The sequence below is a fragment of the Notothenia rossii genome, assembly GCF_949606895.1.
Source record: "Notothenia rossii genome assembly, chromosome: 4".
Classification (NCBI taxonomy): domain Eukaryota; kingdom Metazoa; phylum Chordata; class Actinopteri; order Perciformes; family Nototheniidae; genus Notothenia; species Notothenia rossii.
The window spans coordinates 12,712,188-12,725,233 of NC_136902.1; the positions used below are offsets into that span (position 1 = coordinate 12,712,188).

Genomic DNA, 13,046 nt, shown 5'->3' on the forward strand with positions numbered 1-13,046 from the left:
AGAAAGAATGAAATGTACTTTGGATAGAAGAACAGAGTTGGGTAAACGGCTGATTTATCCGGACAGGTTAATACCGGGCCAGACAGAGCCTCAGACAGCACACTGCCATCAGGAAGTCATGTAATATTTAGACCCCAGCCAATGCAAGTCATTCTCCTGCTGCTGTGCTCCTGGCTAAAATAGAAATGTATATTTCTCTCTCTTCCCTGCCCTCCTGTCGCTACCTAAGAGCACAACAAGAGAGCAACTGTCTGCCGCACTCACAACTCTGTCTCTCGCGCTCACTCTGCTCCACACAGAGAACAGTCTGAAACGTGCAGGTTTATACACACGATCATTTTAACTGAATATCTGCACACCTGGCTGGACATGTCTAAGTGGTTTAAAGAATTTTAACTCACCCAAGGAAAAAAAATCACATTTAATTGAAAATCAACATTTTAATATCATTAAATAACTCCTTTTGCTGCAGTTTCTGTATTAGGAGGTACACATTGTAAACACTATGGGGAGATGAGGAAGAGCCTGTCAAATCTTAGTTATCTAAGAAGGCTACTGGGAAGCACATTTTTTTGTTGCAGTTGAGCTCTCCTCTGTTGGGTTACAAGTGGAGGGGAGTCTTTCCTTTGCAGTCTGTGTGAGGGTTTGGAAGGGCCACGGGGCGCTCACGCTGACTAACACCTCCCACTATTAATAAGGAAACATCCTGTGATGCTGCCACAGGAGGCCAATATTGGGCCAGAGGAGACAACCAATATAAATTGGGAGGGGGCAGTAAATAATATTAAGACGTGCGTTATGCCTCCCTTGCACTGCACAGCTCTACCCAGATCCAGATGCAAGCACACACTCGGCTGCAGTAATTTACGAGGTAGCTCGTTAACGTCGGGTGATTTGCGCTGCTCGTTTGCTCCCGCTCATCTCTACCAAATGATATCATCTTCTACCCCTAATCTTCTAACTCTAATCCCCCATTCTCAAAGCACCTCCCCCGCCCCTCCCACCTCTTGTTTCCTTCCTACCCTTCTACATTTCTCTCCTCCTCCTCTCAATCTCTGTGTCTTCTCAGGTTTACGTGGGCGACTTTTTTTAAAAGGCGGTGCAGACGGAGATAGGAGCAGAGCCATCCCAGTCAAGGGGGTGTGCGCATGTGTGCTCAATATGACATCTATCCAGATCAAAAAAGACTAAAAGAAGTCTGGTTTGACTCTGAAGGCTTTATGTGCCCTTGTAGTTACTTTTCCACTGCCCCCTACTGAGAGAGAATGAGAACAAGCCCAACAAAAAGAGAGAGATTTTCTCTCAAAACTTGCAGAGGGGAGAAAGCTCAGCAGTCCTGGGGAGACACAGTGGCAGAGAGAAATAAAGAAAGATACAGCGGTGGGAAGGGGGGTAGGGGTCAGAACAGGAAAGAAAAATGAAGAGGGTATAAAGCGAAGACAAACAGATGAAACAACATGCATAACAGAGATTGTTATTGACAATTAGGGAAAGCAATGAAATTGTTTTTATCCATAAAAAATGTTCTTTGAGGCTCACAGAACTTCACTATTAGCCTCTACTAATAAATTGATTTAGCCACATTGGCCCAATACTTTATCCTTATCTTATATATTTTCCACAAACAGTCCTAAGTCTCTTCATACCTAACCCACAGAGAAATCGTCTAAGACCAGCTAGAGCGTAAGATAGATAGATATTCACAATGAAATAGCCAATTATAGAAATTGCAATCAGAGCTGTTGGTTTGTATGTTGATGAGTGGTAGCTGGTTAAAAGGGAATTGAGATCGATATCTGACTGAATGCAGAGTTAATGACTCTATATTACTACAGCTTTCATTCAGACTCCCCTTTGCTCCTCTCTTCGGTCACACACACATTCCCTGTCTGCCCTCTTTCTTTTCTTTTCTTTGAATAGGGACAATGCACATTAATGAACACTTTAATAATGCTTCAAGTGTAAATATGCCAGATTTTAGCTTTGAGCTAATTTCCATCTGTAGTCCCTGACATACAGCATATAAGAACATGACATACCTCTATCCTTTCCTTCCCCGTCTTATCTCTACCACTATGACACATCCAAGAGATCGTGTCGGGATGTCAGCCCTCATCCACGGCTAATTGGGGCTCAGAGGAGTAATCAGGGCAGGACAAATCGGACAGTTCTGGTCATTAGCTGTGACCAGTGTTCTCTGGGAAGCTGGGAGATGCGTGTACATCACGCCTGAGCCTCCATAGTGACATCAGATCTGTGGCTTGACATGAGTGGAGACACAGAGATTGGCAAAGCACAGAACACACTGTGTGGAGCATTTATTTTCCTCTGCTTTCTAACACACACAGGCAGGATGTTAACACATTTAAGCCTGGTTAGTGACACTATGCACAGAGACTCTCTTATTGTCTAATATAAGAGAGGTGGCAACAGACTATTGGAGAGAATACACAGAGTACAACAGGGGTAATATCAAATCAGGATGGAGGTTGGTTGCAATACTCTTTGATAAGCTTACAGCGTTAGAGATATTTTAATCTCAATGCTTGCATCAGCGTCAAGGGACTCAGTCATTTGATTCCTGCTCTGGTTAGTAAGTCAGTTCTCTGGGCTCTACTGAAACCCCATTCTGGTGTCAATAACAATCCTGGAAATCATCGAAAGTAAACATGTCGATGGAGGCACCTTCTTGAAGTGGTGCGCTCGGCTCTGGAGCAAGATGAATGTCAATTTGCCTTCCTGGCAGAGCTTTAACCTTTCAGGAAAACTGAATTATTTAAGCACCACATACCTGTTGTGGGCCTCTGTTTCTGCGTCTGGGCTGAGGCTGGTTAGGAGGCTGCATGATTGTATGGCCATGCACGCCTGTTTGGCCGCAGAGTGAAAATGGCAAGACAAATGCGGCGGGGGATTTGTGATAATTGGCCGTGCTGGTGGGCTAGGCGACGGGACTAGAGAAAAGGTCGCAGGCACTGAGAAACAGATCAGTCTGCCAGGAGGAAAGGAGTTTCTGTGCGCCTCTGGGGTTTAGCTCAACTTCTCTCTCGTTCTTCATGTGGGGAGAGAGCGCTCCAGCAGGGGCCATTAATTAAGCACCAAAGTAACCTTCAATCTGTTTAGAGGTCAGGAGCCCCAGCGTCACTGTTTTGAGCAGGGACCTACTTTGAAAACTAACTCTATATTTTCTTTCTGAGGGTAACAGAGGTGCTCAAAGGATAAGAAAAGTGATTACAGAGAGAGGCACATGTTTTATTGTTTATAAGTTGAATAGATGGATAGGGTAAACTTAAGAGGCAGTATTTCTGTGTACAGTAACCGCACACAAGAAGGAGGAGAAGCGAAGGAGATGAGGGGAGCCACGGGGACATGGCTCACACCCCGACATGATCGTGAAGCAGCTGTTCTCCTCATGGCAGAGAGTGGGGGCCTGCCAGCAGCAGCATGCTGCTGAGAGCATCGTGGTCTCTCACCATAGCGCAGAAACAGAACGGAAAAACTTCACACACACACACACACACACACACACACACACACACACACACACACACACACACACACACACACACACACACACACACACACACACACACACACACACACACACACACACACACACACACACACACACACACACACACACACACACACACACACACACACACACACACACACACACAGGCTGACAGATATAGAGATGCACCCTCACATTGCATATACGGCCCCTAGTTATCCTGTCAGTCCGGTGTTGAGGTATTGAGTTGAACAGTAATGTCAGGTGATAGGAGTCAAATTCATATGCTATAAATCTGATCTGATACTCTGTAGAGGTGCATTTCCACTTGATACAAACAACAGCCTGCATAGCTAAAGGCAATTATATTTCTACTGCCTCCATTTGCCCTGAGGTTGTAGACAGCTAGTCAAAACCTCGCCAGGTTTTCCTGCCTCTCTACCCTCTCAGTGAAATCAACAGAACGTTGCCCAGGCTCATCAATGATTTATCTCAGTGAAATATTCATTAGGTAGCCTTGCATAGTCTGGACGTATCTGATGTGAATCTGGACCTGACAGCTCTGCTCCGTCATCACACATCACCTGAGCCGCTCTGAATCCGGCACCTGTCTCCCAGTGCTCAACACAGAGGCAGCTAAACTGATCCGAATGAATAGAAGACTCTGGTAGATATAAAGAATCAATCTGTCTGCCTTTAGCCTGCAGGCATGAGGCTCTGGGTCTGTAGCTACTGTATCCTGCTTGCACACCGACCTATGACGGATCACTGCAGCAAAGGAGCTACTAAACTTTTCCAATTCAATTAGTTAGAGGGCGAGAGAGGCCTCTGGCCCGACTGATGGCGCTGAGTACATGTTAGGCTCTGCACATGACGCGCTGACAGCAGTGCCCAGGTGTATTGATCTTTGGAGTCTGGCGAGTTTGTGATGTGAATAACATGGGACTTTAAAGGGAATGGGTGTTTTTGGATAAATCAGAAATAAAAGACTGATGTGTTGAACAGTCTTAAAGGTTAGAAGATAGTATTTTAGTGCCATGGACAGCGCCTGCAGAGCCTACACTGCTCAAGGTTGTCTTAAATCAAAATTATCACTCTGCCTGTCCAATTAAGTAACCTTTGAATTATTCCATGAATTAAACTAGCTGAAAGACTGTCTAACAGTTTCTGGAATGATCACAGGGACAACACTGAGAACTCATTTTCACACATCACACTAATTCAAGTGCTTCCAAAGTCATTATACTCTGAAGGACTAATGTAATAAGAAAAATGTAACTGCAGTGAATGGTGATATTAATAATGTATTCTTGTGAGACAGAGACTAGAGCACAGTGGCCTAAGCCAAGGAAGGTAAGAGGGAGAAAGTGATAGCTGTGAAGAAACAAGGTCGGCGTCAGCATTCCCTGCTGCCTTACTAGTCATTTCATTATCTCATCCCTCTCCCCTTCTCTTTAAAGTAGGAAAAGCGGGAAAGGCTATTGACCCCTCTCTGTGTTCGTGGCAGGCAGCAGGACAAATGAAGTTTCCCCTCAGACCCCCTCCGTATTAATATCATAATTATCCCCACCTCTGTGCCCCCCGTCGGCCAGCACAAACTCCACTGTCTCATTTGATGGAGAGGCGCAAGCGTGGAATTACATTCGATTAGCACTAAACAAGAGAAGGGGACACGGAGCAATAGAATCAATCAGTGCCACCAGGATAGGAGAGATCCTCAGTGTCAATGGGTGTGTGTGTGTGTTTGTGTGTGTGTGTGTGTGTCATGGCAGCTTGAAGATGGAACGACTGAGTACTAATAGAAGTTTGTTTTTAAGTATCTGGTTATGCATACTCCAGCTGACAGCATTTACAAAGTAGATTGCACGATAAACACATCGCTAAAGACGGCTATATTGCTGCACTCAGTGATAAGTTGAAAGAGAGCATTAGCAGAAAATGTTACAATCAATCTTTTTGTATTCGGTGCCCTTTGTGTTCAGTTCGATCTTCAATTTGCTCAATACAAATATGTTGTAAATAAGTTTCTCTTCGTTCATTCAATAAGCAATATGCTGTATTTTAGCAGTACACTGATTGCAGCAACAATCCAGAACTGAGTTTAATATCATTTATCACAAGTATTATTTTTATCGCAGTATTCAGCTGTGTTTTCGCATTGTTCTATATAATGTGCAGCCCTAATGTTTATGATGATTTAGGGACTTGTGTTTTTTCTTGCTACAGCATTAAAAAATATCCCGTAGTTTAACAAAAAGCTCTATTTTCTTCTCACCAATTCCACCGAAATAAGAACTTTTTCTGAGTGACAAACCACACAGCCCGCTCGGGGCAACTCTCTGTCTCAGCAGCAATTTGGATTCATTGTCTGCAACCCCAGATAACTGTGGTGGTACTCTTCTTTAGTCTCAGCCATTTGCGGGGATGGGCCAGACATTTTAAAGTGGTCTAATGCCATAGAGAGGTGGAGGTAGTGCGGTGGGGATGAGCAGATTGAGAGTGAGAGGTGAAAAGAACAAAAGGAAATGAATGGAGTTAGAGAGGACCCCCCTTGCAGGTCTTCCATCGTGTCCCCTGTCTCATTACCCAGGCTTTGACTCAATAAAGAGTGGATAAAGAGTGGATAAAGTGGCACATACCCACAGGCTAACCCCCCTTTAAAATACCTTTCACCAACCTCACTCTCTGCCTCTCTTGCACACACACATCCAAAAATACACGCACAGTCCCCTTTCTATTCTGCGGTGTGTTCTTTTAAAACATCTTTGAATCTATCTTTTCTCCCCAGCTTTTTTTTAGCCTAACTTTTAAAAAGTTGTGTCCATCTCCCTGCTCTCTCATTCACAGTCTGTGTCTACCCTCTCTGTCCTCTGTGTTCCCTCCCTGTCGGTGCTGTGTAATAGGAGTTATTTTCATCCCTGTCTCTCCGTGACTGTGGCTGCTGGTTGGCTGAATATTTACATTTTTCACTCACTGGTGACCTTTCCCTGTTGCCGCTCTGGGAGCTCCAGTCTCCTTGCTGCTCTGCTGTTGACAGACTACTGCCTGCAAATCTCATATGGACACAGCAAATGGTACACAGGGAGTCAGGGACAGAGGGTTCAGAGACTGGAGAAAGGTGGAGAAGGGAAGAAAGAGACTGTTTTAACCAGAGCTGAGTGTTTGAATGAAATTGGCTTGAGGGGACAGGTGTTGAAGGTCTATCTCCATCTGTAGGGGTCTGCCCTGAAGTGGTCTAATCTGATACCTCTGATGTCATGGTGCATTCCTCTCAGCACAGATGTTCTGCAATAAACCGTCTGAAAAGAGATGGAAATCTGGGGTTCCAGGAAATCTCAGTGTCAAAGAATACACTAGGTTGTGAGTAAATGTTTTTTGTTGCACAGCAGAAGGTTTTCTTAATTTTTGGAATCAGAGGAATCTTCACAGCTGGTACCTGTGAGACATGTAGGAGATCTAGGGAGCAGAGTGCGAGACAGAGTTGAAGGGCCAGGGATTCAACAACACAGTTGTTCTTAGCTGATGCTCCGCAGTAACAGCACAAAAAAAAGTCAGTGAACTCCTCAAAGTGTTATGAGTGTTTATTTGAGTGTGCTAAAACAGGCAGAGGGAGAGTGAAAAGAGGGCTGTAGTTTAAAAAAAGCCGGTGAGCCTGGTTGACCCAAGCCCTCTGCATTATTCACCTTCTGTGTGTACACATGTTTTTACTTCCCAGTGGTGCTCCTCCTTTAGGACTGAACTCAACCAAAGGAAAGGGTTCACTTTTAAAAATAAACCGGAATTCCCATTATGTACCTTTTTAGAGTAATTCATCAAAGCTTCTTGTCCATACTGGCCGTGTATAGATATTTTACTAACGAAATACCAATGTTGGGAGACAACATTCACATTCCTCTTTCTGTACTATAAGGCTAAAATCAGGAATCAAGACGTGAAAAGATTAAAGAGGCCTTTTTAAAGGTCCCCTGGCCTATTATACTGTTTTCCATTACTTTATTATAGGTCTCAGATATATACAAAACATGTCTCTGAAGTGTTTGGCTCCAAATTCCAAACAGATCATTGCAGCATCCCATAATCCCCTCTGTTTCAGCCCTGCTTCAAAAGTGCTGATTCTCTGTCTGTTACTTCAGATGAAAATAAGGAGCCCCTCCCCCCACGCCCCTCTGAGAGATATTTGGTTAAAAAGAACACAAAGGTGCTCTAGGAGGAGATTCAGGTGATAAGGGGGGGGGGGGGTTACCTTGGATTGGCTAATGGTTACACAAGCCAAGAAAATCATTATGACATCATAAAGTGGCCAACATCTGATCAGCTCACTTTCAGACAGGTTTTTATATAAATGGATCAGGACAAAAAGAGAGAGGGTCTTTGTTCCTGAAACATTCAGAATCTCTTTCCACAGAGGGGACACATGTTGATGTATAAAAGTGGATTTTGCATAATTGGTGACCTTTAAGCCTTTTGGGGTTTTCCCTTTCCTGTAGTGTGTTATATAAGTTCCCTACATAGGGAGTTTCTCTTCTGAAACGCCTCCATTGGATTCCTTTGTTTACTTCTGTAACACAGTGACATCACAATGTGAGACTTGTACTTCTGTTGTTCAGTGCTCAACACATTGTAAGTGATAGGCTATGGGGTTGGACATCTCTGGGCGGTTGAACAATAGGGCCCCTTTAAAAGAAGAAATGTTCATACCAGAAAGAGTCGAAGTTGCACACTTAAAGGTGGGGTAGGTAAGTTTGAGAAACCGGCTCGAGTTAACCTTTTTGTTATATTCCATGGAATTACAAAAATACCTACCCCACCTTTAACTGAGGGAGGTTTAGAAATCATTTTTGCAAATAAGAAAGACTGTGGATTTGTAAATCATCGCTTGCATTCAAATGATGTTAGAAGAGAATTTCTTCTTGGCCAGTATTGACAGGAGGAATGATTACAGCATCCAGTATTGCAATGCACATATGGGAATGTCAGTATTGTATTAAGATAGACTTGGAAGATATGTGAACCCATTCCATAAGGGAGCTCCTCATGCAACCACAAAATGACTACAGAAAATCAACACAAGATTTCCCTGAGAGTTTACAAATGGAAGCAGATTAGAGATGATCTGACGCCTCACCAGAACAAGAGCTTCTTCTGATCATTCTCCAGGTCTAAACATGAACCACCGTGTTGTGTGTTATTTACAGACTGAGAATGATATACTCCACACACCATTGTTTCTTTTGCTTTCATTATTGAGAGGTTTTAACAATACACTGTACCTCTAATCCTTTGGGTAAAAAAAAGAGGAAATAACCTGAGAAGCTATGCTGATAGAACTCAGAACAGAAAGGAAACGACACGCTTTCAGTCAGCTCGTGTTGTTACTACTGCCTGTGACACACACAGAGCCAACAGAGAAAGCGGGAGAGACATAAAATGTTGTTGTTTGAAAGCTTTTGTTTGCTGTGGGAACACTCTAATTATTTTGATTAGTATTTAAACATTGTTGAGGCCAGTTTTTCCCTTTTGCCTTTTCCCAACCGGCCTACTCTCCTCTTTTGCTAGCAGACATTGTGAGGGGGGTTGGTTAGACAACAAATTAATTTGCCTTCTGGGTCTATTTAGTACAGCAGGGATGTTGTGACTCAACAGTTTTGTCTACAGAAAATACAACTTAGAGAAATGTAGCAGGCAGCATTGTTGCCAAAGCGTATCTATCCCAAATACACAGAACGACAGATAGGTAGACAAAAATAGCAGCAGCTTCACACACCCTTATTCTCTGCATGTGTGCTTTATGCACCGTTAAAATGGTGTGTGTGTGAATGGATGTACGTATCAGGCACCTTCGAACAATAATAGCTGCCATGCTAAATGAGAATGATGAGATGTACGGGGGGGTGATCAAAGGAATACTATTTACAACCACTCTCATCCTGCAGACTTGACGATCCACTGTAAGCACACTCTACTGTACAGGGAACGTCTTCCATCACGCTTTTACTGCCCATCACCGCAGCTGTTAGACAGGGGAGATGGCAAAGCTTTTAGCAGACTGAGATACCGCCCTCGTGCTGGACGGCGTGTATGGGCAATGCCATCAGAAAAGTGAATGACTGGGAGAGATAAGGGAAATGGAGGCTGAGGAGAGAAAGGAGATGAGAGAGAGGGAGGTGGAGGGGGGATAGGTTGATGTCTGCCTGCCAGCTGTCAAAGGTAAATGCTTCAGTTAAATGGAAACTGATATCATGCAATTCATTCAAGTTCTTGTGGAGAGTTTGAGAGTAAAACTCAGTGTCCTTAACTGTGGAGAAAAGAGAAAAAAGGAGGTCTTACCTGGAGCAGCCAGTAGCACCTGCGGTGGAAGGTGGGGATGATGGAGGAGTGGACGTAGCAGCCATACAGACACTGGAAGAAAAGAAGACAAGGGAGGACATTAGACTAGAGTACAGACACCAGGCTGACAGTGGTGTGAAGTAACTAAGTACATTTACTCAAGCACTGTACTTCAGGGGGTACTTTCTTGTGATTTTCAAGTTTTTGCTACTTAGTGCTTCTACACCACTATTTTCTGAGGTAAATCGTGTACTTTTACTCCACTAAGTTTATTTAGTACCTTTAGTTACTTTGCAGATTTTGATTAATAATGTGAAATATAATCAATACTTGAATTAGTTACAACTAGAGTAAATCCAAAAGCTCGTAACAGAGTATTCCTACACTGTAGTAGTTCTATTTTTACCTAAGTACAATATCTAAGAGATCTACTTCTTCCACCTCTGCAGCTGGAGCAGGACAGCTGTGACCTAGTGTCCCACATTGACCTGCTGCCAGATGGTCAAGCTATTGTTCTTGGAAACAAAGACTGTGACCTGGAAGCAGGAAGTGGAGGGGGTTAACCGGTGAGCCCCTCAGCACCGTTCTCCCAGCATCCCCACATGACTCCTTCCTTCCCGCATGGAGAGAGCCCCTGACAGAATGATTCAGGTGCTACAGAGTCCGACCCCCCCCCTCCATCACCCCAAAGGGCACCCCTGCACATAACTAAAGTACAGTGTTATTAATATCCTTATCGTAAACAGATAATACTGGGCCTGGGGGCTCGTTACCCTGGATAGCGCTAGAAAGGGCCGATAACGCCTCCCGGTATCTGGCAGAGTGGCCAGGAGACATTTTTCACCAGCCGGCAGCAGAGGCAAACGCAACAAAGCACCGTGCAGCGAGGAACAGGAGCAAGGCAGCACTTATCCTCCTCCTCAATCCTTCTCCCGGAGACCCTGGGCCCCAGCTCCCAGGTGACCCAGAGGGATTGCTAGCCTGCTCTTGCTTGTTTACAGCCGCAACAAGAATCTACAGCACTCTCCCCCAAACCCCAAACCCCCACCTTATATAGGAAATAGGCTGTCATCTTTGTGCGATACAATATTTGAGAACAGTGAGGGTAGGGTGGATTGCACTTAAGAAAGGGAGCTGGGCTCTTCGAGGAATAAATCAAACAAGCAGGTCGGAGGGTTGAGCTTCACTCCAATCCACTTTGGTATAACTGTTTGTTGAGAAATGAGGAGAAATAAAAGCTGGAGTGATACACGCACTGTTAGCGAGAGGGTGTGCATGTACAGTCATGACAAAGGTTCATTATTCTGAAGCTCAATACGTTAAGGCGCTTTTCCTTTCGCACTGTGAACTGGTTAGGAGGTTGGAAACGGTGCAGGAATGGGGGAAGGGAATGGAGGGCACAGGGCCATTGAGCTACATTGCTTTGAGGACCATGTGATGACTATGTGCCTCGAGATGTGTTATGTGCCAGTCTTGTTTACCTAAAAGCTAGTTAAAAAGAGCAGAGCCTGCAGAGGAAGTCTGTATAAAACACCCACATCAAACTGCCTGATTAATTGCACAAGATATCCACTGCACAGCTACACACTGGGCACATGGTGAGAAACACATTACAGAGGTAAAAAAGAACAAATCACACAGTATATGTATGGCTGTGCGTTCAAATACATTCACAGACATCTTACGACCAATTTGAAAAAACAACAAAAGTCACATCGGCTTCGACTCTTTCTCCAGGTGTTCCATTGTTCCGGTTGCATCTTTTGTGAACCGGTTTCTATGCTTCCAAACTCTGCGTGCGAGTTTGAGATAGTGAGAGCATGCAGACTTCGTCCCGTTCTTATTTTTTTGCTGTAGACTCATCCATTACAGCTGTCTGAAATAGGATGTATGCCTCCTCCCTCTCCCATAGCTCTACCATCCATTACTCCAAGCTGGCAACGGACAGACGCTGCCTCCCACTCCCACAGCACACTGAACATCACATTACTACAGTGAACTAAAACGGCTAGCAGCTCACACATTTCTCCTGTGCGGTTTTGCAGTTATTTGTGTCATAAACTATACTTTGTGCATTTTAGGGGGGGAAATAGGCAGTTGTGATGCAATATGTTATCGGCTTATAAGGCATTGAACTGTTTATGCTGTTGCAATATTTTTGTGAAAGATGCTTACAAACAGAAATGCTGACATTCTGCCAATTCAATATTTGACTTTAAAAGCTAAACACAGATAAAACAGTACCTTTTTTTTGTAAGATCACTTTTTGGGGCTTCGTGCCTTTAAATAATAGCAGCCCTAGAGATGAAGGGGGAGAAAGAGGGGATGACATATACTCACCCTTCATAACTCAGGCTTCCCGCTCTGTTTTCACTGCCAGAGAAAATGCCAGAATTTTTAATATGCTACTTATGTGCTAAATAAACTGGCTGTCTTGTTAATTCTGATTACTAAGAGTTTATTGATATATCATGGTTAATGCGGCTCTAGCCTAAAGCGCTTGGCCCACTATGAGTGGGCCGTGGTGGCTGTGTGCAGCTGGATGAGGCGATGGCATGTTCCTCACGATTGACAGGTGGGTCAGTGCAACAGGCCTCTGTGACTAGTGCCTCTGGAGAGTGAATAAATTAGCCCCCAGGCTGCTTTCCCCTCCCTCTGTTTACTCCATTTCTCAACCACACCAAGCAGCGTGCCAGACAAACAAGCATCTTAAAGCATAACACAACTGTTGCACATCAGTAACGTTATACAGTAGGCTTCAAACTCACATACACACACATAAACGTAATCTTGTGCACCCTCACCCTTCCATCCAGCTACCACCCACTCACACATACACACAGAATTAGACAATGAGTTTTTAAGCACTAAACTACACTCACTCAGTAACACAGAAATATTCAAAGAACCTCACATACATACTTTCACACTCATGCAGGCCCCCTTACTGTATGTACACAGACAATAATAATAGACCGAGATAGAAAGGTTGGCCGAGACTCTTTTGATAGCACAAGCACGCCCACATACACAAAGCTCATCACACTCCAGCGCTTATCAGTAATTCAAGACGCATATCAGTTACTGGTGTTTCTGCTGCTCTCTGCATGCTGAGCGTCTGGGTGACAGAGTGACGACAGCAGAACCATTATTTGCTGTCTTTGGGCTGTGACAGATGACAGCACATCACAGGGCAAGCAATTAAACT

At 44.2% G+C, this 13,046-nt stretch overlaps 1 protein-coding gene across 8 annotated transcripts in view; it reads right to left on the reverse strand.

Moving 5' to 3' along the window:
* The window catches only part of camta1a (calmodulin binding transcription activator 1a), a gene marked incomplete at its 3' end in the record, with an annotated part of 284,358 nt that overhangs the window by 49,233 nt on the left and 222,079 nt on the right, over positions 1-13,046 (reverse strand). For all 8 annotated transcript variants that reach the window (XM_079679024.1, XM_079679023.1, XM_079679018.1 and 5 more), the window contains one exon: positions 9,839-9,910. In XM_079679024.1, coding sequence (XP_079535150.1) covers positions 9,839-9,910 — 72 coding nt within the window. The remainder of the gene's footprint in view (positions 1-9,838; positions 9,911-13,046) is intronic.